The 25,128-nt window shown below is 37.1% G+C and overlaps 1 protein-coding gene across 1 annotated transcript in view; it reads left to right on the top strand.

Annotated features, from left to right (window-relative positions):
• Positions 1–25,128, top strand: part of LOC115225972 (insulin-like growth factor-binding protein complex acid labile subunit) — a 109,830-nt gene that overhangs the window by 43,960 nt on the left and 40,742 nt on the right. Inside the window, exons 6-10 of the mRNA XM_036514788.1 lie at positions 760–831; positions 2,276–2,347; positions 14,222–14,293; positions 16,883–16,954; positions 24,010–24,081. Of these exons, the coding sequence (XP_036370681.1) occupies positions 760–831; positions 2,276–2,347; positions 14,222–14,293; positions 16,883–16,954; positions 24,010–24,081 (360 nt within the window). The remainder of the gene's footprint in view (positions 1–759; positions 832–2,275; positions 2,348–14,221; positions 14,294–16,882; positions 16,955–24,009; positions 24,082–25,128) is intronic.

The following is a 25,128-nucleotide window of genomic DNA, read 5'->3' on the forward strand; positions in this document are numbered from 1 at the left end:
TTTTTCTACTTCTTGTTCTTTTTTCATCTACTTCTCTCTTTTTCTTCTTTTAGATCGTCCTTTTCTTTTTATTTTAGTTGTTCTTCATTTTCTTGACTTTCTTGTTGTGTCCCTCCATCTGCTTTTCGTTCTTGGCTTTCATCACTTTCTTCTTTTCCTTCTTTTCTTGTTCCCTTTTTGCCTGCTTCATCATCAACATCATTATCCTTATCTTACTATTCTACATCTTTTGCTACTTTTTCCTCTACCTCCGCCTTCATCTTACACGTCTTTTTGTTTTTCTTCTACTTCCGTTTCTTCTTCGTCTTGTTTTTCTTCTTTCTCGCCTTCGTTTTCTTTCATTTGTTTTTCTCCTAATTTTCCTTCGTTTTTTAATAATATTTACTGCTTATTTTTCTCCTTCTTTTTCTCATTCGTATTCATTGTCTTTTCTTCTGTCTTCCTATTTATGTCGAATTGTTGTTAAATATTTCCTTCTTCTTTGTCTTCCTATTCTCATTGTACATATACTTTTTGTTCTTTTTCTTTTTCCTTGTATTTATTCATCTTCTTTACTTCCTCCTTGTTTACTTCATCGACCTCATTTTCACTTCTTGTTCTTCTTTCTCTCCTCCCTTTACTTCTTGATCTTATCTTCCTTCCTTTCCTTCTTGTTTAACACAATCTGTGTTGTCATCTTTTCCTCTATTTCAGACACCCTTTATTTAACGTTTCTCCAATATTTTCTATAACTTCTATTGTTGTTCTTTACTTCTACAGATATCTTCACAGAAATAATATTTCGAGCATTGAAGAAGGAAGCTTTTACGCCCTTCCTAGACTACAAATATTGTAAGTTGGTTCAATTTTGTTGGGAAATATTATGACTGTATACGAGTGAAATTTGACTGGAGGTCACCGCTGGTGTAATCTTGTGGTTGCTTGTAGTGTTAGAGGCAAAGTGCAACAGGGTTTCCTAGAATATAAAAATGTGGGAGATATCTCCCTAAAGGGGAGAGAATGACTGTGATGGAGAATTTTTTTTACATATTTTGTTATGCTTTCGTATAATTCATTCTCTTCTTATTTTCTTTCTTGCAAGTAGATGAAGATGAATTTGGAATTCATTTAATTTTCAGGTGGTGAATGATCAATGCACTGCAACTTATTCTTCCTCGTTTACTTCTATTTTTATTTCCCGTTTACTCTTTCTTCTTCTACTACTACTACTTCTCCTCTTCTCCTTCTTCATATTCTTCATCTGAATCTTTTACCATTTCTTGTCTTCTCTCTACTTCGTATTCCTCCTTTCATTCTTTGTTCTTCATGTCTTTTTCTTCCTCGTTTACTTCCCTGTATATTGTTTCTTCTTCTCCTTCTTTATCTTCTTCTTTTTCATTTTTTACCTTGACTTCTCTTTTCTCTACTTATTATTCTTCGTCTCTTTCTTCTTTTTGATCTTTTTCTTCTTTCACTTATTTTTTTTCCTCCTTTCTATTTCTGCATCTCCTTCATCATCCTCTTTATCATCACCGTCTTCTTGTCGTCTTCTTCTTTTCTATTTCTTCTTCTACTTCAACTTTTTCTTCGTCTTGATTTTCTTCTCCTTTTTCATATTGTTCCTCTTTTGCATCCTTTTTCTCCTATTTTTTTTGTTCTCGTTCTTCTTCTTCTTCATTCACCTTCTTCTCCCCTTCTTCTTCTTCGTCTTCTTTTTCATCTGCTTCTCTAAGATGGTTTCACCTTTCATTCGAGTCTTACTCGACTCGTTTTCTTCCTCTTCTTTTCTTTGTTCTTCATTTCATCTTTTCTGCTTCTTTTTCTTCATTTTTTCCTTCTTCTGGTCTTCTTCTACATCCATTTACTATTTCTACATCATTTTCTTTCATTTCTTGTTTTCTCTCTTCTCATTTTTCTTTTCCTTTTCTTCTTTGTTTTCTGCTTTTCCTTGATCATCTTGATCATCGTTTTCTTCTTTTTCCTCCTCGCCCTTTTCTCTTTTTTGTCTTGTTCTCCTTGGCCTTCCATTTGTTTTCCCCTACTTTTCTTCTTCCTTTTCTTCTTTTACTTCTTGATTTTCCGTTCACCATCTTCGATATTACCATCAGTTTCTGATTCTGTATCACCTCTTTCAACCTCCTCCTCCTCCTCCTCCTCCTCATCATCATCATCATCAACTTCAGGGTCTCCTCTTTCATTCTCCTGTGTTCTTCATCTGGTTTTATGATTGAATGCTGAATATTTTATCAGACATCTTTCATTTACTCTTTCCGTTATACATTGTTTTATATTGCAGATATTTGAGGAATAATACAATCAAGAAAATCGATCCCGGAATCTTCTACAATCTTACCAATTTACAGTTATTGTAAGTTCAATATTTTGATAATATTTTATTAACGTAATGTCTCTCGAAATTATATCTTCTTTTTCTCACATTCTCTGTCTGTCTGTCTCTGTCTGTCTCTCTCTCTCTCTCTATCTTCTGTCTAGGTTATTTCCGACATTTAGTGTATGTCACTATGATTTTTTCTGAGAATATGTAAATTCGTATTTCTGTGTGTGTAAGTCTATGCTCGTATATGTTGATATGTCTCTGTATGGGTAAGAAAAATCATATTTTTTACACAAGTATGAAAATGAAGTGTATATATATATATATATATAATATATATATATATATATATATGCGTGTATATATATATATATTATATATATATGCGTGTATATATATATGCGTGTGTGTGTATATATATGTATATATATATATATATATATAGATAGATAGATAGATAGATAGATAGATAGATAGATAGATAGATAAATAGATAGATAGATAGATAGATAGATAGATAGATAGATAGATAGATAGATAGATAGATAGATAGATAGATAACTTTCTTTTATTAGCCACACAGGGCTGAATACAGAGGGGACAAATACAAATGCAGAGCTTTTCTTTTCGAGGGTGGAAAAAAAAGAAAATAAATGTAAGATTGCGATCAAAAGGGATCGAGAGGAGGAAAAAAAAAGGAAAAAAAAAGGAAATCGTGTATCACAGAAATAATGATATAAACATTGATATAACAAGATTGGGTTCATCCGTGGGAAGAAAAGCCTACAGAAAAGACCACGGGAACCCCAGACAGGGAGGAAATAACCACATGAGATCAAAATGCTCTCTTTCTTTCTTTTTTACGATCTACAGGATCATGCTCAAAATGGTTTCGTTACTAGCACGCACCATCTTTGCAACATTCACCCATCTTTTTTTGAATCTTTCGCGAGACAAAACTTCCCTCTCCATTCTCACCTTCCTTTTCAAGTGGTACTTGAAAATTTGATGAGCGATTGGCCAGAGAGGTAAGTGTTTGTCTCTAATCCTTTCGCTTGAGTCCACCACACACATTCTTTCACCATGGCCACCAGTACGATGAAAACTGCCTTGCCTTCCCGTTGAGGGAAGGGGGCGGAGCAATCCTCACGATAGACTCGGCCGATAGGCGGATTCGTCCCACACGTGACAGCAGCCGTTCGGCATAAGCCCACAGGTCGGAAATGGTTGGACATTGCACGAGTGCGTGCAGAACGGTTTCGTCGCTCTGACCGCATCTCGGGCAAGTCGGTCCAGTGTGTCTGGAACCGTGTCTGTAGAGCTTATCCCGAACAGGTAATGCTTCTCGATAGCACTGCCAGGCCAGGGATCTTTGGTGGTTGTTCATAGGTCCCGGCCCGATAGTTGTCCTGAACAGGCGGGTCAGGTGTTCCTCGTCGACGCCCAGACTCTGCCCGAGTTCGTCGTCGCACCTCCCCTCCACTAATCCTCTATAGAATGCCTTTGTTGTGATGGAGTCGCACAAGTTCGATCTCGGACGGCAGAGTTGCTTGAGAGCAATGCGACACTCACAGTGCCATTCGCCTAGCCTCGGTCTCTGCTTGATCCATGACTGTAGTTCGTCCAAGGAGACGAGCTGCGGGAAAGCGCGCGCACAAAAGGCGACCACACCTGTTCACCGTTGTCTATGAAGCGCCGGAGATGTCGCAGTCTCAGTGCATGTCTGCGCATCATCAACCACGGCATGCCCAGCCCTCCATTTAGCGGGTGTTGGCAGCAAATGGATCGCCTAACCATCGGAACGTTTCCCTTCCACAAGAAGCGGAAGAGTATACGTTCCAGTTTGGTGATGGTAGGGTCGGGACAAGGCACGACGGTCAGACGATACTCGATGACGGATGCGATGTACGCGTTCGCCACCTCCACCCGACCTTTTAGGGATAGCTTTCTCTCAGCCCATTTCTGGGTGAGAGTAGCCACCCTAGTCGTTATCTCGCCCCAGTTCTTCTCCATTTGGAGGTCCGGACCGAACCAGACCCCGAGCAATTTAACCGGTCCGTCCGTCCAGCGTCCCACGATGGAGACGCTGTTGGACGGCATGGGCTTGCTTCTCCAGGTGCCGAGCCGCAAGCCCACTGACTTTTCCCGGTTAATTTTTGCTCCCGTTACCGCTTCGTATTCTTTTAGTGTCTCGCCGACCAGCTCGCTGTGCTCGTAGCTCGACACTATGACGGTGACGTCATCCGCGTATGCAGACACGCTCCTCCCGCATCCCAGCTCTCGTGGCTCAAGAGTCAGTACATACAGCAGCGATGAGAGGGGGCATCCCTGACGAACCGAACGCATGATGTTAAAAGGTCTGGATAGATGACCATTTAGGCGAACTACTGAGCGGATGCCGCTGTATAAGGCAGCGATCCAACAGCGGAAAACTGGACCGAAACCAGCCGCTTTAAGGACAGCCTCCAAGTAGTGATGGTCTACCCTATCGAAGGTTTTTGATTGATCCAAATTGATCAGCGCCCCACCCATGCCAGGATTTTTAACTACCCTGTCTATGATGTAGCGCATCAGATGGAGGTTGTCATGAATATTTCTACCCGGCACGGCGCATGTTTACGCCTTGTCGATTAGTTTCTTGATGACAAGCGCCAAAATTTTCAAATCTGCGTTGAGCAGAGTGATGGGCCTGAAATTATCTATGACGTCCCCCTTGTTTGGGTCTTTCTTGATAAGTGCCACTGCTTCTCGCTTTACAAAAGCAGGAATACTCCCGTTCTGCTGCCAGTTGCAGTAGACAGCTGCCAAGACGCCTCCAAACAAGTCTGGCATATGAAAATAAAGTTCGTAAGGCAGACCATCCAAGCCTGGTGACTTGTCTCTCGCGCAGCCTACCATCGCATCCTGTACGTCCGCAGCTGTGATAGGCTTTTCACAAGACTCCACCTCTCTTGCTGAGAGTCGTGGCAAGGCATGCAGGTAGGCACTAAAGTCCACTCTGCGTTCTGACTCACCACTTGTCCCAAACAGTTGGGTGAAGTGTTGTTGAAATCCCCACACATCCTTTTAGGATCGAGCAATTCGCGCCCCTGTTCATCTATAAGAGACTTGATGGTGGCTCTGTTGCCTCGTTGCGTCTCCACCACTCGGGCCTCTTGGGCGGCTCCAACTCCTTCGTTCCTCAGAGCACGCATCCTAGCTCTGACAACGCATCCTTCGTGTTTGGCGTTGAGGTGTTGGTCGAGGGCCAATCTCGCCGCCAGCACGTTGGACGCGATGCCAGTTCTAAGTGCCTCTTCTAAAACCTTAACTAATTCTCCCTCTATTCTATTTCGGTCTAATGCTAGGGCTCTACTGTATCTGACTGATTCTGCTTTAATTGCTTTTTTTAGGGCATACCACCATCTGTTGTTGATGATGGTACCCGTCAAGCTCTCTTAACTAATGTGCTGATCCGGTCCCTGTAAACCTGTCGTGCTGTAAAAAACGCGTTCAGTTTCCAGTAACCAGGACCCTGCCTATGTGTCTTATCTAAGTCAAGTGTACAAGTCACAACTTGTGATCTGTGTAACTGACTATATGAAATTGTGGACAACCTACACTATTTTTATCTATTGTCCTACAGAATACTCTATCTAAGTATGATCTGGACGACCCGATGCGGTTACTCCATGTCCACATTGGCACATTCGGGTGGTCCAGTCGGTACCTGTCAGACAGTTGGAAACGTCTGAGCAGGTCTTTGAGGCATTTGCATCCCCTTCTATTGCTATCTCTGCCCACGTAGTCTAGATGCGTGTCCAGGGTGGCATTCCAATCCCCCACTAAAAGTAAAGGACGAGACGTTCCCATGAAAGACTCTAGACGTCGAAAGAAATCTGGTCGGCCTGTTAAGGACGAAGCATAAACTGCTATCAGTCGAAAAGCACACTCATTGCTGCCATCGACATCCAAAACGACCAACCTACCCTCCGGGTCTAGGAAATTTGCTCTTACTTTGAGATCCAGACTCTTTCGGATAAGCACCGCGGTGCCACCCCCCGCCCATTCTCGGTAGACACGGAGAAAAATAAATGTTGAATGTGTACCGAAAATGTGCTGGAGTGCCCGCAAGCTGTGGAGTCTGGTCTCACTGATGGCTATGATATTCAGATTTAGTGACTTGATGTCATTTAACAGGTAGCCTTGTTTCCAAGGCGACCCCAAGCCACGTACATTTATACTACCTATTCTGAGCATGTTCTGATAAAAGTGCAAAAAAGGAAAGAGAGAGAGAAAAGGTTACTTGTTTTTCGAAAGTTCTTTGTCTTTCACCTCACGGTCTTCTTCTATGAGGCTTTTGTACAGTTTTTTCGATGAGTACTTTTGAAATCTCCCTACTGCATCAGGGTAAAGAGATTTCAGGGTGCTGTATGTGTTCTGTGTCACGTGTATTATTTTAATGTGTTGTGGTGGTGTTGTGTGTGGGTGGTTACTTGTTTTTATGTCGTTTTCAGTAATGTTAGTGTTTGACCTAATGTTCCATTAGGTCGTGGTTGTTTGTGTTTATGGCTGTCAACATTGTTGGGGGGTTTGATGATGGTGTGTTTGTGTTGATGTGTGTGTTTTCTGTGGATGTTTTTGTTTCGGGAGTGGTGTATCTTCCCGCTTGTTTGTTATTTTTTCTTTTCTTTTTTTCCCCTTTGTCTTCTCCCCCCTGTGGCTATTTGCCAATCTTCCGTGTCTTCTTCGTCTAATGACAAATCAGACGAATCGGAGCCTTGAAGAGGGAAAATATTGGGGTCTATTGTCGACTGTGTTGATTTTGTTGTTGGTGTTGGTTGGTGAGCGTTTGGTTGTGGTGTATGCGGTTTTGGAGGTGGGGTTTGGATATTTTGTGTTTGAGTGATTGTAGGTATTGTTGTGTTGTTTGGGGTCTCAATTTTGTGGGGATTTGGAGTTTTTCTTCATTTTTGCTGGGTGTCTTTTTGGCAGATGTCCTTGGTTTGGGAGTTGGTATATTCTTGGTTGTTGTTGTTGGTGATGCTGCTTCTGTTCTTGGTGCTGCAGTTGGTGTGGTTGTTTGTTTGGTGAGGTTTGTTCCTGCAAAAAGTGGTGTGGGTAGTAAACCTTGTTTATTTGTTTTTGTTTCCGGCTGCTGTTGTTGTTGCTGTTGTTTTCTTGCGGCAGATTTGCAGTCTTTTTTTAGGTGTTGCTCACTGCCGCACATGTAGCAACGTGGTCTTCTGCCATCGACGACCACATATAACTTGTGGTCGTCTGATACACATATCTGGGTGGGTATTTTTTTAATATCTTCATGATGTATATGTAGAAGAAATTTACTTTTTTCCCACCCAGTTTTTATGCTCTGTGACCATGGTTTCCAAAATAGTAAAATTCGTCATTTTTACGCATAAGGCCTTTACAAGCCATAGATTATTGGCTATTTTGGGGACATTGTTTAAAGTGATCTTAGTCACTTTCTGTCCCCGATAGCTTGGTGTAAGTTGGAGTTCATCTGAGTGAAGAGTTAGCGTTGAGAAACGTCTAGCTAACTCTTCGGTGTAGAAAACAACTTGTATGTGGGCTAATTTGTTCCACCAGGTTACATATTCTTTGTGATTCCAGATGGGTTTCAAGCACTTCTCTATTTTGCTTGTGTTAGCCTTCTCTGGGCTTTTTGTTTTTTGTTAACTATTTTATAAATGATTGTTCGTCTTTTTTCATCTTCCAAAATGTCTTCTGGTATGTTTATCTTCACTATACCATCTGATTCTGTTATTTTAATGTTCGTGTCCTGTATTTGTTGAGCCGTAAAATATATTGTTGTTTTTTTTTCTTTAATCGCCTCAGCGAAATTTTTTGTTGTTTTGTTATTGTTGTTGCTTGTGGTGATGTTGTTGGCTGCAGTTTGTAAAATTGGTGTGTTTGGTTCGATTGTGCAAGTAGGAAGGGGTGGAAAATTATTTTCGTAATTTATCCCTGTACTCAAGCAGCTTTTGTCAATTTGTTTGGTAGCTACAGATTTTTGTTTATTCACTTCAGTTCTTGTTGGAGTGAAACAGGTCTGAACGGAATTGTTGTTGTTGTTATTGTTGTTTTTGTTGTTGGTGGTGGTGTCAGTGGCAGAAGAGGCAGCCGAGGCAGCAGATGTCGAAATGGTGGCGCAATTTTTATTTTGCTGTCATTGTTATTGTTGTTGCTGTTGGTAGTTGAGGTAGTGGATGAGGTGGCGGCGGTGGTGGTGGTGGTGGTGAAGGCGGTGGTGGCAACAGTAGAAGTGTCTATGTTGTTCTTGCTAGTGGCGGTGTTGGTGACAATGCTGTTACTACACGTAGTAGCAGCGTTCAATGCACATTCATTCATAATTTTACGTCGCACGCAAAATTCTTTTTTTTCTCCTAGCGTTTCCAGTCTAGGAGAAATCTGGTCGATAGAGGAACGCGATCATTGTTCCACGATAAAATTTCTAGACATTTTCTAATGTCGAGAATAAAATTACAGAAATGAAATGGGGTCGAAACTGCCCCTAGGGGCGAATTCCTCCTTATGGAACAGCACTCAAACGAAAGTTGGGTGCCTTACACAACTTATTCACAAAAATTTACACAAAAATTGGGCTATAAATAGTCAAAATAAACAATTACCCTCGGAGTCGAAGAGATTCACGTCCATAGACAGAGATAGATAGATAGATAGATAGATAGATAGATAGATAGATAATAGATAGATAGATAGATGTGGAGGCGCAATGGCCTAGTGGTTAGGGCAGCGGACTTGCGGTCGAGGATCGCGGTTTCGATTCCCAGACCGGGCGTTTGTGTGGTGTTTATTGAGCGAAAAAACACCTAAAACTCCACGACGCTCCGGCAGAGGTGGTGATCCCTTCTGTACTCTTTCACCACTCTAAAGGCGGTAGCATGGCCGCGTCAAATGACTGAAACAAGTACAAAAAAAAAAATAGATAGATAGATAGATAGATAGTAGTATATATATATATAGATAGATAGATAGATAGATAGATAGATAGATAGATATAGATAGATAGATATATAGGTAGGTAATGACAGACATATATATATATATATATATATATATATATTTGCATATTAAATTTTTGATTATATAGATAATCATATTGAAGAGTGCGAATTTACCCCATTTACACGCTAGAAATAAATGTCGAATGGCACAAAAAACAACCTCACTTTTCCATTAGGAAAAAATAAATAAGACCTTTCGATCAATTGTATATCGAACAATTTCAAACTTAGCATTATAAAGAGTCTTATCTTCAGTACAATATGTCAAGGCATATACACACACAATCATTTATACATAACCATAAGGGCATCCTAGTCCATCGACCATGTACTTGCATTTACACGTATATACTAGTAAAAATCTAATGTATCTTCTCTTCACAAAGTGCGTTTTTTTTATCAAAATAGCATCGTAGCAAACGTAATTTTATCACTAGACATGGTTGTGATAACGATACTTGAATGAATCAACCGTTGCCCCAATGTAAACATTACGGTCCTACTTTTGTGTGTAGGGTACATTTATATACATGATTTGTAATTATACAAAGGTTTATCAACGGGCGGCTTGATTTTTCTCTGCATGAATATTTATGATATTCAGTTGTATATATGGCAATTCCGACTACATTTTCCGACGTTGTCACCCTGTTAGCTATATCACTATTATTGCTACTATCATGATGTTGCCAAATCGGGTGTTTTTCGTTGCGGTTTACATCTCCTTTCTTGGTATTTTGTATATGTCTGCTAGTTCCAGTAGGCGGATTATTGGACTGTTGTTTTATTTTACTCTTAATAATGCCCTGCTTATGCTGCTCTAAATTAATAGAATTAACACATGATACCTTCACTGTGTGTCTATTAAAAATAGCCTGGTATCTGTTTTATTCGGGGAAACATTTGTCTAAAACCTCAAAATATTCCCTAGCGATTTTCGTTGAAACATGTGAACCGTCATTTGCGTTGTACCAGGAGACATCATGTTTCTACCATTTGTTGTTTGACTTATTTGTTCTGGTGTGTTATACATGGGTGGGGGCCATTCATTATGTCACTATCAGTAGAATGATTGTATTGTATGTATCTATGGGGTTTGGTTTGTAGTTTACTGCCTTGTCCAATTCTTCCGGGCCTTTATTCTATTTCTGAATAAGTTCGCTTACTGTAACTTTGTGTTGGTGTGTAATGTGTATTATTATTATTATTATTATCAGAATAATTGGTAGAGTTACGTATCACTATGTCTTGTATGTATTGAATTTTCTCCCAGTTTCCATTCCTATCTAATGCAGTATTGCAAAATGGTGCATGTAATTCGAAAAGTTTTTTATCGGCAGATAACTTAGATATTCGTATTGAAATACTCTAAGCTAATACCCGTATAATTAAGGGTGGATGATTAGATGCAACATTTATATACTTGATATTGATATTATCATTTGGTTTTATGAAAGGGTTCAAATAATCCACTATCAAGGCAGAAGGTAGCGTCAAGGAAATGCACTCTACGGTAATCACTTTTAATAGTAATGCCAAGTCCTAATTACTTAAAGAGTCTAAATATCATTTCCAATGCATTTCTAGTCGTACTTTATTACTTCTGTTCAGGAGGAGTAGAGAGTCGACCTTATATATACCTCTTGTGATTTCCGAAAAGGAAGACTCAATTAACACAAGGATATATATTGCAACCGAGTCTGTGACTTGTGCAGATGTGGATGATCCCATCGCTGTACCGAAAGCATTCTCCCTATTAGATCTCTGCCATAATATACCATCAAAATCGACCGCAAGTATTATGCCTATTTCGCGTCGGGATATATCGAAGTGTTTCAAACTAAATATCAGGGATTTATTGTGGTTGATCGGGCTAATAGTGGCATAGGAATTCTCCATATTGGCATTATATTATTTTCATTGCTTATGAAAACGAATACGACTGGGATATTATATATGTCTGTATCAAAACCATTTAATGGAAATGTATGTGCATGAGTTCATGTATATGTGAGTGACTGAGTTTATGCAACTAAACAAATTGTTTCTATATGTTTCTTCTTCTTCTCTTCGACAGATTACTTTTATTCATCCCCGATTTCTTCATTCCCTTTAGCTTATTTATCTCATAGAGTTGATGGAGAAGTGTAAAATATTATAACTTAGAATATAGTCACATATTACTTCTCCTTTGTAAACGACACCAGCTTCCAGCACTCGTACTTTGCATCAATTTCCAAGATAATATTTCACAGATGAAATATTTATAAATATTCGATGTGTTCCCATGCTCCTTCTCGTGCTTTCTCCCTTTTAAACTAATATTCTCTCACATCATATTTGCATGTGAGACAGTTTGAATGTGTGAATGCCTGGTTCTAACTGTATGACTCTATCATATTGTATGGATAAGTGCATGTGTGCATGACAGTGTATGCATATGTGCACAAGAGTCTATGTGCATCTAGCATTGTGCATCTAGCAGTGTGTATCTCTGTTTTCCTTTTCCAATTTGTTCTCTTCCAAATTCCGTTCTCAAACTTCCAATTGTTCGTTCTGATCTATTTAAGTACCTTCTCTGTTTTTACCTTCTAACCTTCTATACAATCTTCTTTTTTAGCATTTCTTCTTCTTCTTCTCTTCTTCTTCTTCTTTCTTCTTCTTCTTCTTCTTCTTCTTCTTCTCATTATTATTATTATTATTATTATTCAGTAGTTTTATTTTTATAGCGTGCTTTCACTTCACTACCGAGCGCAGCTCTGTGTGCCTTGGGTATGTGCTGTGATTTGTTGTGCTGTGATTTATTATTATTATTATTTTTTTTTTGTTGTTTCTCTCCCCTTCTTCTATTACTACTACTACTACTACTCCACTTTTCTTTCTCCCCTTCCACTTCTTCCACCCATTCCTCTTCTTTCTACTTCCTGTTCTTGTTCTTTCTCTCCTTCATCATCTCCTGCTCCTGCTACTACTACTACTGCTACTACTACTACTACTACTACTACTACCACTTAATAGTAGTAGTAGTTCTTTATATCATTGTTCGTAAATGTCATTGTATTGTTATTTGTCCCTTTTCTCCGTTGTTATCATTCATCTCTTCCATAATGTAAATCGTTCGACTCAATATTAACAATCTATTGCATCATACCATAAAAAAATCAGTATTTTTTAATTTTATGAAATAAAATTTGAGGGGGGGGCAGGATAAACCACCTGCATCAACTTCCTATAAAGCATGCAGTAATTTTACCCTGTCCTTATTCTTAGTGCAAGTTTTGAAGAGTGCAGTTCAATTGTAACAGTTATTTTTTCGATGTTAGAATAGAATTGACAAAGGAGCATATTCGGCTTATTTTTCTTTATGAGTTCAATAAAGGCAACAACACAACGGAATAGCGTGAAGAATATTAATGCAGTGTATGGGAATCGGACAATAAACGCAAGCGTTCACGAAAGTGAGTAGGGAAAGAAGAAACCCCTGCATCCCAGACTTAAGAACGTTTTCAACCACGTATGGTCTTGTTATCTGTTTGGTGGGATATGAAAAATATACTCCACTTGAGATTTTTAAAACCAGACCAAACGATAACTAAGATCTACTCTAAGTAGATTTAGCGGCTTAATTCAGCGCTTGAAGAAAACGCCCATCTTTGGTTTCAAGACGGATGTTGTTCGTCCATCAGGATAATGATCAGCCACATACAGCAAGAATGACGATTCAATGGCTCGAGCATTTTGAATGGGAAACGATGCTCCAACTACCATATTCGCCAGATATTGCCCCGTCTGATTATGATTCCTTCTGCAATCTTCAAAATCATTTGGACAGAAACAATATGAATTCTGTATAAGAGGTGAGAACAGTACTGGAGGAGTATTTTTCGTCACGGACAAGTGACTTTTGGTAAAGGGGCCTTGTACGTCTACCAGATAGATGGAAGAGCATTGTAGAAAAGGAAGGCGAGTATATTTTACATTAAAAATTAACTTTGTTCATCTTAATTTTGAGAAATAAAAGTATAAAGACAAACGCGTTATTTATGGCATGACCCAATATAATATTTTTCTGAAATAGAATTTCTTACCAGAACACTTTCATGCCACAGACATCTTCATCATTATGGTATCAGCAATATCGCCCTAGTGTAATTCTAAATACTGATTGTCTTCACATCATGCTTTTCTTCACACTTTAGTCTTCTCTAATTTATATTGTCTCGCGCAATTTTTGTGTGAGTGTATTTGAGAGTGTTTTAATGTATATGTGAGAATGTATGCGTATCAAGGCGTGTCGGTGTATCTACATCAGCGATTGATACTCTGCACGAATTGCATGTGTTTATGTGCATATAAGGGTATATCGGACTGTACTATTTTTAATCGTAGATATTACCTCCTCCTTCGTTCTGATTTTCGTTGTTATTTTCCTCATCGTCTTTCCTCTTTGCGTTTCATACCTGCCTCTATCGACTTCTTCACCATTTCCTTCTACATTGGTCATGTTCATCATCTGATTCTTCTCTTTTTAGAGTTTTCAACTGTTTCTTGTTTCGATTTCTCCCGAGTCCTTTTCCATTCATGGCATTCTACATGCGCTCCTTTGGTTCTATACAATCTCTGAAATATTTTCTTTCACCAACTCTATTAGTCCGTACAATTTTTCATTGTGTATCAGCACTTTATTCCACCTTCTCCCCCTCCTTCCCTCCTCCTACTTCTCGTCTTACCCTTTTCTCCATCTACAAACCCTTCTCCTCCTCATTATCAGGACGCTCTTTTTGATAACCCTGTTTTTCATCTGATTTTAAGACTCGAAATTTTATGTTTTATCAGAAAACTTTTCTGTACTACTTCCTTGATAATCCGTTTTATTTAACAGAAATTTGGAGTTTAATAAGATTGAGAAAATCGAACGTGGAGTCTTCCAAAATCTTACCAATTTACAGAAATTGTAAGTTCAATCTTTGTTGATAATAATAACGTAATATCTCTCCCTGCTTTTCTAATTTATATTGTATCATTGTATTTCTGTTTATCAGTGTATGGCGATATGTACGAGTGTATGTGTTTTTCTGAGAGTGAACTGTTTATAAATCATCCTGCCACACTAATGAAATACATTACTCACAGTTACACACAGTTCACACAGATAAAGACAAAGTGTGAGGGACATACTTTCATCGAGATTTAATTGCGATTACACATTTTATTAATATTTATGGATTTTCAGATTTCAAAAAGGAATTCGTTTTTTTTCGAGGAATAACAACTTCAGAAGCTTTCTGGGTTAAACACGCATACACAGTCCCATACACTGGCATTTAGAGACGCGCACACACACGCACGCACACACACGCACACACGCACACACACACACACGCACGCGCACACACACACGCACACACACACATAACTATCTATCTATCTACATATATATATATATATATATATATATATAGGCGCAGGAGTGGCTGTGTGGTAAGTAGCTTGCTAACCAACCACATGGTTCCGGGTTCAGTCCCACTGCGTGGCATCTTGGGCAAGTGTCTTCTGCTATAGCCCCGGGCCGACCAATGCCTTGTGAGTTGATTTGGTAGACGGAAACTGAAAGAAGCCTGTCGTATATATGTATATATATATATATATATATATATATATATGTGTATGTATGTGTGTGTGTTTACGTCCCCGTCACTTAGCGGTTCGGCAAAAGAATAAGTACTGGGCTTACAAAAAAGAATAAGTCCCGAGTCGATTTGCTCGACTAAGGCGGTGCTCCAGCATGGCCGCAGTCAAATGACTGAAACAAGTAAAAGAGTAAAAGAGTAAAAGAGTATATATATATATATATATTATATATATATATATATATAATATATACAGGCGCTGGTGTTAATGTATATATATATATATATATATATATATATATATATATAGGCGCAAACCACATACTCCTAAACCACATACTCCTAACTCAGTGTTACCCTGTGAAATACGCGTGACTTTTCCTTTTACCTCGGGTCAACCAATTCCTTTAGAGGGGATTTTGTAGACGGAAACTGAAACAAGTCTGTCGTATGATGCATGTATATGTATATATGAGTGCCTTTGCCTTTCTTTTTGTCTCCAGTCACCTCTTAACAAATGGCACTGCTGTCTTTCCCACGTGCTCACTCATCAGTACCCTATGGCTGCGACGATAAGTAGAAGCAATTTTAGTGTTGTGCTTTAAAGAAATGTCGTTTAATTCTTTTTCTCTTATTTCTCTGTGTATAAAATTCATCGGATGCTGTGCCAGTTCAGATGTAGATCGTGTGACTGGACTATTCCATTGGGTCATGGTTTACTCACTTTTCTATGTTTTCACATACTTTTTTACTTGTTTATATTCTTTGCCAACATTTTCTATTTCTTTTTCTTCTCTCCTTCCATAATTTTCTTTTCTTCATTTCTGACTTTCATTTCATTTCCTCTCTTTTTAAAATCATCATCATCATCACCCCATCATCATCACCATCATCATCTCCACCATCATCATCACAATCACCATTTTCATCCTAATTTATACCATATTTAGTCATTATCTTCATCAGCATTAACCTACCATTCATATCCTAAGCTAAAACATCATCATCATCATTGTTTCTTCTTTTTCTTGTATTTCTCCTCCTCCTCCTCCTCCTACGTCCGTTTTATTTTTTCTCTTCATCCACTTCTTCTTCTCTCTCATTTTTCTTCTTAATTTCTTCTATTTAATCATTCTTGCTCTTGTTCTTCTCGCATTCTTCTTCTTCTTCATCATATTCTTCACCTTAATTTTACTCTTCGTTGACTGCTTCCTCCTTTTTACCTCTTTCATATTTCTCTTCTTCATCTTCTTGTCTAGTTCTTCTTCTTGTTCTCGTACTTGTTCTTTTTCTGATTGTTCATTTTCTGCTTCTTCTTTTCTCCCCTTCCTCCTCCTCCTCACCATTCTTCTTCTTATTATTATTATCATCATCATCATCATCTATTTTCTATTGCATCTTTTCTGTAACTCTTATTCTTCTTTTTCCGCTTTTCTATTTCGTATTCCTTTCGTTCATGTTCCTCCATTTTTATTTTCATTTCATTTCTTTTCTATTCACGCCATTCCTAATTTTCTACATTTCTTCTTATTGTCCATCTTACTCATCTTACTCTTCTTCTTCTTCTTCATCTTGTTCTTTTTCTTCTTCATATTCTTTTCTTTTCGCTTCTTCTTTATTTGTTACTAAACTTATTTTCTTCTTGTATGTTTCTATCTTTTCTTCATCACCTTCTTGTTCTTCTCCTTTTTCAACATCTAGTTTATTTCTTCACGTTATTTCTTCTTCTTCTTCTTCTTCTTCTTCTTCTTCTTCTTATTCTTCTTCTTCTTCTTCTTCTTCTTCTTCTTCTTCTTCTTCTTCTTCTTCTTCTTCTTTATCATAATCTGTCTTGTCATCGTTTGTTCCATTTCAGACACATTATTCAATATGTTGTCACACACATTCTCCATAATTGTTATTTATTGCTACAGATATTTAGACGGAAATAATATTTTGAGTATTGAAGATGGAAGCTTTCAAGGTCTTAATGATTTACAGAAATTGTAAGTTCGTTCACTTTTGAAAATAATGCATTATGAATGTGAATTTTACATAAACTTGCTGTCCTCTCGTTTCTCTTCCCCTCACTCTTTTTAACCCTGTCCCTCCTATTCAATTCCCATATTGACATAATATCTGTTTGACTGATTCTGAAGCCAAGAACGACTGGGATATTATACATGTCTGCATCAAAACTTATTAATGGAAATGCATCTGTGAATGTTCATATATATGTGAGTGTCTGAATGTATATGTGAGTGTGTGAATGTATATGTGAGTGTGTGAATGTATATGTGAGTGTGTGAATGTATATGTGAGTGTGTGAATGTATATGTGAGTGTCTGAATGTATATGTGAGTGTGTGAATGTATATGTGAGTGTCTGAATGTATATGTGAGTGTCTGAATGTATATGTGAGTGTCTGAATGTATATGTGAGTGTCTGAATGTATATGTGAGTGTCTGAATGTATATGTGAGTGTGTGAATGTATATATGAGTGTGTGAATGTATATGTGAGTGTCTGAATGTATATGTGAGTGTCTGAATGTATATGTGAGTGTGTGAATGTATATGTGAGTGTCTGAATGTATATGTGAGTGTCTGAATGTATATGTGAGTGTCTGAATGTATATGAGAGTGTCTGAATGTATATGTGAGTGTCTGAATGTATATGTGAGTGTGTGAATGTATATGTGAGTGTCTGAATGTATATGTGAGTGTGTGAATGTATATGTGAGTGTGTGAATGTATATGTGAGTGTCTGAATGTATATGTGAGTGTCTGAATGTATATGTGAGTGCGTGAATGTATATGTGAGTGTCTGAATGTATATGTGAGTGTGTGAATGTATATGTGAGTGTGTGAATGTATATGTGAGAGTCTGAATGTATATGTGAGTGTCTGAATGTATATGTGAGTGTCTGAATGTATATGTGAGTGTCTGAATGTATATGTGAGTGTCTGAATGTATATGTGAGTGTCTGAATGTATATGTGAGTGTCTGAATGTATATGTGAGTGTCTGAATGTATATGTGAGTGTCTGAATGTATATATGAGTGTCTGAATGTATATGTGAGTGTCTGAATGTATATGTGAGTGCCTGAATGTATATGTGAGTGTGTGAATGTATATGTGAGTGTCTGAATGTATATGTGAGTGTCTGAATGTATATGTGAGTGTCTGAATGTATATGTGAGTGTCTGAATGTATATGTGAGTGTCTGAATGTATATGTGAGTGTGTGAATGTATATGTGAGTGTCTGAATGTATATGTGAGTGTCTGAATGTATATGTGAGTGTCTGAATGTATATGTGAGTGTCTGAATGTATATGTGAGTGTGTGAATATATATGTGAGTGTCTGAATGTATATGTGAGTGTCTGAATGTATATGTGAGTGTCTGAATGTATATGTGAGTGTGAATGTATATGTGAGTGTGTGAATGTATATGTGAGTGTCTGAATGTATATGTGAGTGTGTGAATGTATATGTGAGTGTGTGAATGTATATGTGAGTGTCTGAATGTATATGTGAGTGTGTGAATGTATATGTGAGTGTCTGAATGTATATTTGAGTGTGTGAATGTATATGTGAGTGTCTGAATGTATATGTGAGTGTCTGAATGTATATGTGAGTGTGTGAATGTATATGTGAGTGTCTGAATGTATATGTGAGTGTCTGAATGTATATGTGAGTGTCTGAATGTATATGTGAGTGTCTGAATGTATATGTGAGTGTCTGAATGTATATGTGAGTGTGTGAATGTATATGTGAGTGTCTGAATGTATGTGTGAGTGTCTGAATGTATATGTGAGTGTCTGAATGTATATGTGAGTGTCTGAATGTATATGTGAGTGTGTGAATGTATATGTGAGTGTCTGAATGTATATGTGAGTGTCTGAATGTATATGTGAGTGTCTGAATGTATATGTGAGTGTCTGAATGTATATGTGAGTGTCTGAATGTATATGTGAGTGTGTGAATACATATGTGAGTGTCTGAATGTATATGTGAGTGTCTGAATGTATATGTGAGTGTCTGAATGTATATGTGAGTGTGTGAATGTATATGTGAGTGTGTGAATGTATATGTGAGTGTCTGAATGTATATGTGAGTGTGTGAATGTATATGTGAGTGTGTGAATGTATATGTGAGTGTCTGAATGTATATGTGAGTGTGTGAATGTATATGTGAGTGTCTGAATGTATATTTGAGTGTGTGAATGTATATGTGAGTGTCTGAATGTATATGTGAGTGTCTGAATGTATATGTGAGTGTGTGAATGTATATGTGAGTGTCTGAATGTATATGTGAGTGTCTGAATGTATATGTGAGTGTCTGAATGTATGTGTGAGTGTCTGAATGTATATGTGAGTGTCTGAATGTATATGTGAGTGTCTGAATGTATATGTGAGTGTCTGAATGTATATGTGAGTGTCTGAATGTATATGTGAGTGTCTGAACGTATATGTGAGTGTCTGAATGTGTATGTGAGTGTGTGAATGTATATGTGAGTGTCTGAATGTATATGTGAGGGTGTGAATGTATATGTGAGTGTCCGAATGTATATGTGAGTGTCTGAATGTATATGTGAGTGTCTGAATGTATATGTGAGTGTCTGAATGTATATGTGAGTGTCTGAATGTATATGTGAGTGTCTGAATGTATATGTGAGTGTCTGAATGTATATGTGAGTGTGTGAATGTATATGTGAGTGTCTGAATGTATATGTGAGTGTGTGAATGTATATGTGAGTGTCTGAATGTATATGTGAGTGTCTGAATGTATATGTGAGTGTCTGAATGTATATGTGAGTGTCTGAATGTATATGTGAGTGTCTGAATGTATATGTGAGTGTCTGAATGTATATGTGAGTGTGTGAATATATATGTGAGTGTCTGAATGTATATGTGAGTGTCTGAATGTATATGTGAGTGTGTGAATGTATATGTGAGTGTGTGAATGTATATGTGAGTGTGTGAATGTATATGTGAGTGTCTGAATGTATATGTGAGTGTGTGAATGTATATGTGAGTGTGTGAATGTATATGTGAGTGTCTGAATGTATATGTGAGTGTGTGAATGTATATGTGAGTGTCTGAATGTATATTTGAGTGTGTGAATGTATCTGTGAGTGTCTGAATGTATATGTGAGTGTCTGAATGTATAGTGAGTGTGTGAATGTATATGTGAGTGTCTGAATGTATATGTGAGTGTCTGAATGTATATGTGAGTGTCTGAATGTATATGTGAGTGTCTGAATGTATATGTGAGTGTCTGAATGTATATGTGAGTGTCTGAATGTATGTGTGAGTGTCTGAATGTATATGTGAGTGTCTGAATGTATATGTGAGTGTCTGAATGTATATGTGAGTGTGTGAATGTATATGTGAGTGTCTGAATGTATATGTGAGTGTCTGAATGTATATGTCAGTGTCTGAATGTATATGTGAGTGTCTGAATGTATATGTGAGTGTCTGAACTGAACGTATATGTGAGTGTCTGAATGTGTATGTGAGTGTGTGAATGTATATGTGAGTGTCTGAATGTATATGTGAGGGTGTGAATGTATATGTGAGTGTCCGAATGTATATGTGAGTGTCTGAATGTATATGTGAGTGTCTGAATGTATATGTGAGTGTCTGAATGTATATGTGAGTGTCTGAATGTATATGTGAGTGTCTGAATGTTATGTGAGTGTCTGAATGTATATGTGAGTGTGTGAATGTATATGTGAGTGTCTGAATGTATATGTGAGTGTGTGAATGTATATGTGAGTGTCTGAATGTATATTGAGTGTCTGAATGTATATGTGAGTGTCTGAATGTATATGTGAGTGTCTGATGTATATGTGAGTGTCTGAATGTATATGTGAGTGTCTGAATGTATATGTGAGTGTCTGAATGTATATGTGAGTCTGAATGTATATGTGAGTGTCTGAATGTATATGTGAGTGTCGGAATGTATATGTGAGTGTCCGAATGTATAGTGAGTGTCCGAATGTATATGTGAGTGTCTGAATGTATATGAGTGTGTGATGTATATTTGAGTGTCTGAATGTATATGTGAGTGTCTGAATGTATATTGAGTGTCTGAATGTATATGTGAGTGTCTGAATGTATATGTGAGTGTCTGAATGTATATGTGAATGTCTGAATGTATATGTGAGTGTCTGAATGTATATGTGAGTGTCGGAATGTATATGTGAGTGTCCGAATGTATATGTGAGTGTCCGAATGTATATGTGAGTGTCCGAATGTATATGTGAGTGTCTGAATGTATATGTGAGTGTCTGAATGTATATGTGAGTGTCTGAATGTATATGTGAGTGTCTGAATGTATATGTGAGTGTCTGAATGTATATGTGAGTGTCTGAATGTATGTGTGAGTGTCTGAATGTATATGTGAGTGTCGAATGTATATGTGAGAGTCTGAATGTATATGTGAGTGTGTGAATGTTATGTGAGTGTCTGAATGTATATGTGAGTGTCTGAATGTATATGTGAGTGTCTGAATGTATATGTGAGTGTCTGAATGTATATGTGAGTGTCTGAATGTATATGTGAGTGTCTGAATGTATATGTGAGTGTCTGAATGTATATGTGTGTGTGAATACATATGTGAGTGTCTGAATGTATATGTGAGTGTCTGAATGTATATGTGAGTGTCTGAATGTATATGTGAGTGTCTGAATGTATATGTGAGTGTCTGAATGTGTATGTGAGTGTGTGAATGTATATGTGAGTGTCTGAATGTATATGTGAGGGTGTGAATGTATATGTGAGTGTCGAATGTATATGTGAGTGTCTGAATGTATATGTGAGTGTCTGAATGTATATGTGAGTGTCTGAATGTATATGTGAGTGTCTGAATGTATATGTGAGTGTCTGATGTATATGTGAGTGTCCGAATGTATATGTGAGTGTCTGAATGTATATGTGAGTGTGTGAATGTATATGTGAGTGTCTGAATGTATATGTGAGTGTCTGAATGTATATGTGAGTGTCTGAATGTATATGTGAGTGTCTGAATGTATATGTGAGTGTCTGAATGTATATGTGAGTGTCTGAATGTATATGTGAGTGTCTGAATGTATATGTGAGTGTCTGAATGTATAGTGAGTGTCTGAATGTATGTGTGAGTGTCTGAATGTATATGTGAGTGTGCGAATGTATATGTGAGTGTCTGAATGTATTGTGAGTGTCTGAATGTATATGTGAGTGTCGGAATGTATATGTGAGTGTCCGAATGTATATGTGAGTGTCCGAATGTATATGTGAGTGTCCGAATGTATATGTGAGTGTCTGAATGTATAGTGAGTGTCTGAATGTATATGTGAGTGTCTGAATGTATATATGAGTGTCTGAATGTATATGTGAGTGTCTGAATGTATATGTGAGTGTCTGAATGTATGTGTGAGTGTCTGAATGTATATGTGAGTGTCTGAATGTATATGTGAGTGCCTGAATGTATATGTGAGTGTGTGAATGTATATGTGAGTGTCTGAATGTATATGTGAGTGTCTGAATGTATATGTGAGTGTCTGAATGTATAGTGAGTGTCTGAATGTATATGGAGTGTCTGAATGTATATGTGAGTGTCTGAATGTATATGTGAGTGTCTGAATGTTATGTGAGTGTGTGAATACATATGTGAGTGTCTGAATGTATATGTGAGTGTCTGAATGTATATGTGAGTGTCTGAATGTATATGTGAGTGTCTGAATGTATATGTGAGTGTCTGAATGTGTATGTGAGTGTGTGAATGTATATGTGAGTGTCTGAATGTATATGTGAGTGTGTGAATGTATATATGAGTGTGTGAATGTATTGTGAGTGTCTGAATGTATATGTGAGTGTCTGAATGTATATGTGAGTGTCTGAATGTATATGTGAGTGTCTGAATGTATATGTGAGTGTCTGAATGTATATGTGAGTGTCTGAATGTATATGTGAGTGTCTGAATGTATATGTGAGTGTGTGAATGTATATGTGAGTGTCTGAATGTATATGTGAGTGTCTGAATGTATATGTGAGTGTCTGAATGTATATGTGAGTGTCTGAATGTATGTGTGAGTGTCTGAATGTATATGTGAGTGTCTGAATGTATATGTGAGTGTCTGAATGTATATGTGAGTGTCTGAATGTATATGTGAGTGTCTGAATGTATATGTGAGTGTGTGAATGTATATGTGAGTGTCTGAATGTATATGTGAGTGTCTGAATGTATATGTGAGTGTCTGAATGTATATGTGAGTGTCTGAATGTATATGTGAGTGTCTGAATGTATATGTGAATGTCTGAATGTATATGTGACCAAACAATTTGTATTCATATGTTTTGTCTTCTTTTCCTACGGCTTGTTCTGTTCAGTTTTCTCACTGATTTCTTCTATTCATCTCCGACTTCATTCACTTCAGGTATATATTTCTGAAACAGAAACTTGTAGATGGACAATTGAAAAATATTAATTCTTAGAAAATAATCATTTTTTTTTCTCTCTGTAAACAATACCAACTGCCAGCACTTGTAATGTCCATCAATTGCCCAGATATTTTCACCCCGATGGTTTATTTATAAATATGTGATGTTTTCACATGTTCTTTCCTTTCTCTTCTTTTCGATTAATATTCTCTCTCTCATCATATTTGCGAGGAAGGCGTTTCAATGTGCGAGTGTTAGTGTAACCGTGGGTATGATCTATCATATTTTATGCACAAGTGTATCCGTGAATGTAAGTGGAAAACTGTATGTGTATACGTGTATATCTGACAGCATGCATCTGTGTTTTTCTTTTCTAACTTGTTATCTTCTTCGAAAGTCTGTTCTCAATCTCCAAATTATTTGTTGTTTTCTCTATTGCTACTTTCTCTGCTTTTATCCATCATCTTTTAAACATGTCTTCCCTTGTTTTCCATTCTCACATCTTTATCTTCTGTTGCTTCTGTCTCTTTGAATTATTATTATTATTATTATTATCATCATCAACATCATCATCATCATCATCCTTTTTTGTCGCAATCTGTCAGAATTTTCCATATGTATTTTCTACTATAGATCTCTTCACGTAAATAATATTACACATATTAAAAGAGGAACGTTCCAGAATCTTCCGAAGTTAAAGGAACTGTAAGTTCGTTTCTCTTTGTTTCATAAAATTATTTTATGCATTCACTGTTCTCTCATTTCTTGTTCTCTCATTATATACTCTTCCTTGTGTATGAATATGAGTACAGCTGGAACTATATATGTTTACATCAAAACATTTTAATACAAGTGTATCATGTATTTCATATGTATGTGAGTGTTGAAGTGTATATATATGTATATATCTATACACACACACACACACATATATATATATATATATATATATACATACACATGTATATATAGATATATTATATACATATATATATATATATAGATATATATATATATATATAGTGTATTACATATATACCTATATATACATGTGTTGTATATATATATATATATGTGTGTGTGTGTGTGTGTATAGATATATACATATATATACATATATATACACACCATATATATAATATGTATACACACCAGCACACACCCGTTCTTTGGAGGGTTTAAGTTGCTTTTGTGGTATTTTTTCACCAAATAATTGAACTACCGAGAAGGTTTATGTGTAGCATGGGAATCTGTTTCCGATTAAGCTAGGAACGGAAAATCAAATTGAAGGCTGGTTATTGTGGAGGTCGTTGCACATTTTATGATCATAGAACATATAAGTTTGCAAGTCATGTAAAGTAGAGCTACTGAAGTGTTTTGGGAGTAGATTACGGATAATGACTACAAAATATAGTTGTTTTACATGGAAGCGAAATTTCTTGTCAGAAACAGCCACATAAATGGTGCAAGGAAATTGAAGAAAAATGTTGAAACTTCCCCTCTGCAAGTTTATTTTTTTCAACAGCAAAGGGAGCTAACAAAAGCCCCTTTATTCTATCTTCCCACATAGCGTGCATATAAACTAACAGCGAATGCTGCATAAAGTTAAATTGGTATGGAGCTTCCTGAAAGATACGTATAGCTTTCGCTAGTGGAAGCAAAACTCTTATTTAAAGATTGATTTTGAGGGACGAACCATATGTGAGTGTTTAAAAAAGGCTAGAATGACAATGCTAAACAGTATTTGAAACT

This window comes from Octopus sinensis, linkage group LG29 (genome assembly GCF_006345805.1).
Source record: "Octopus sinensis linkage group LG29, ASM634580v1, whole genome shotgun sequence".
In the NCBI taxonomy this organism is placed as follows: Eukaryota; Metazoa; Mollusca; class Cephalopoda; order Octopoda; family Octopodidae; genus Octopus; species Octopus sinensis.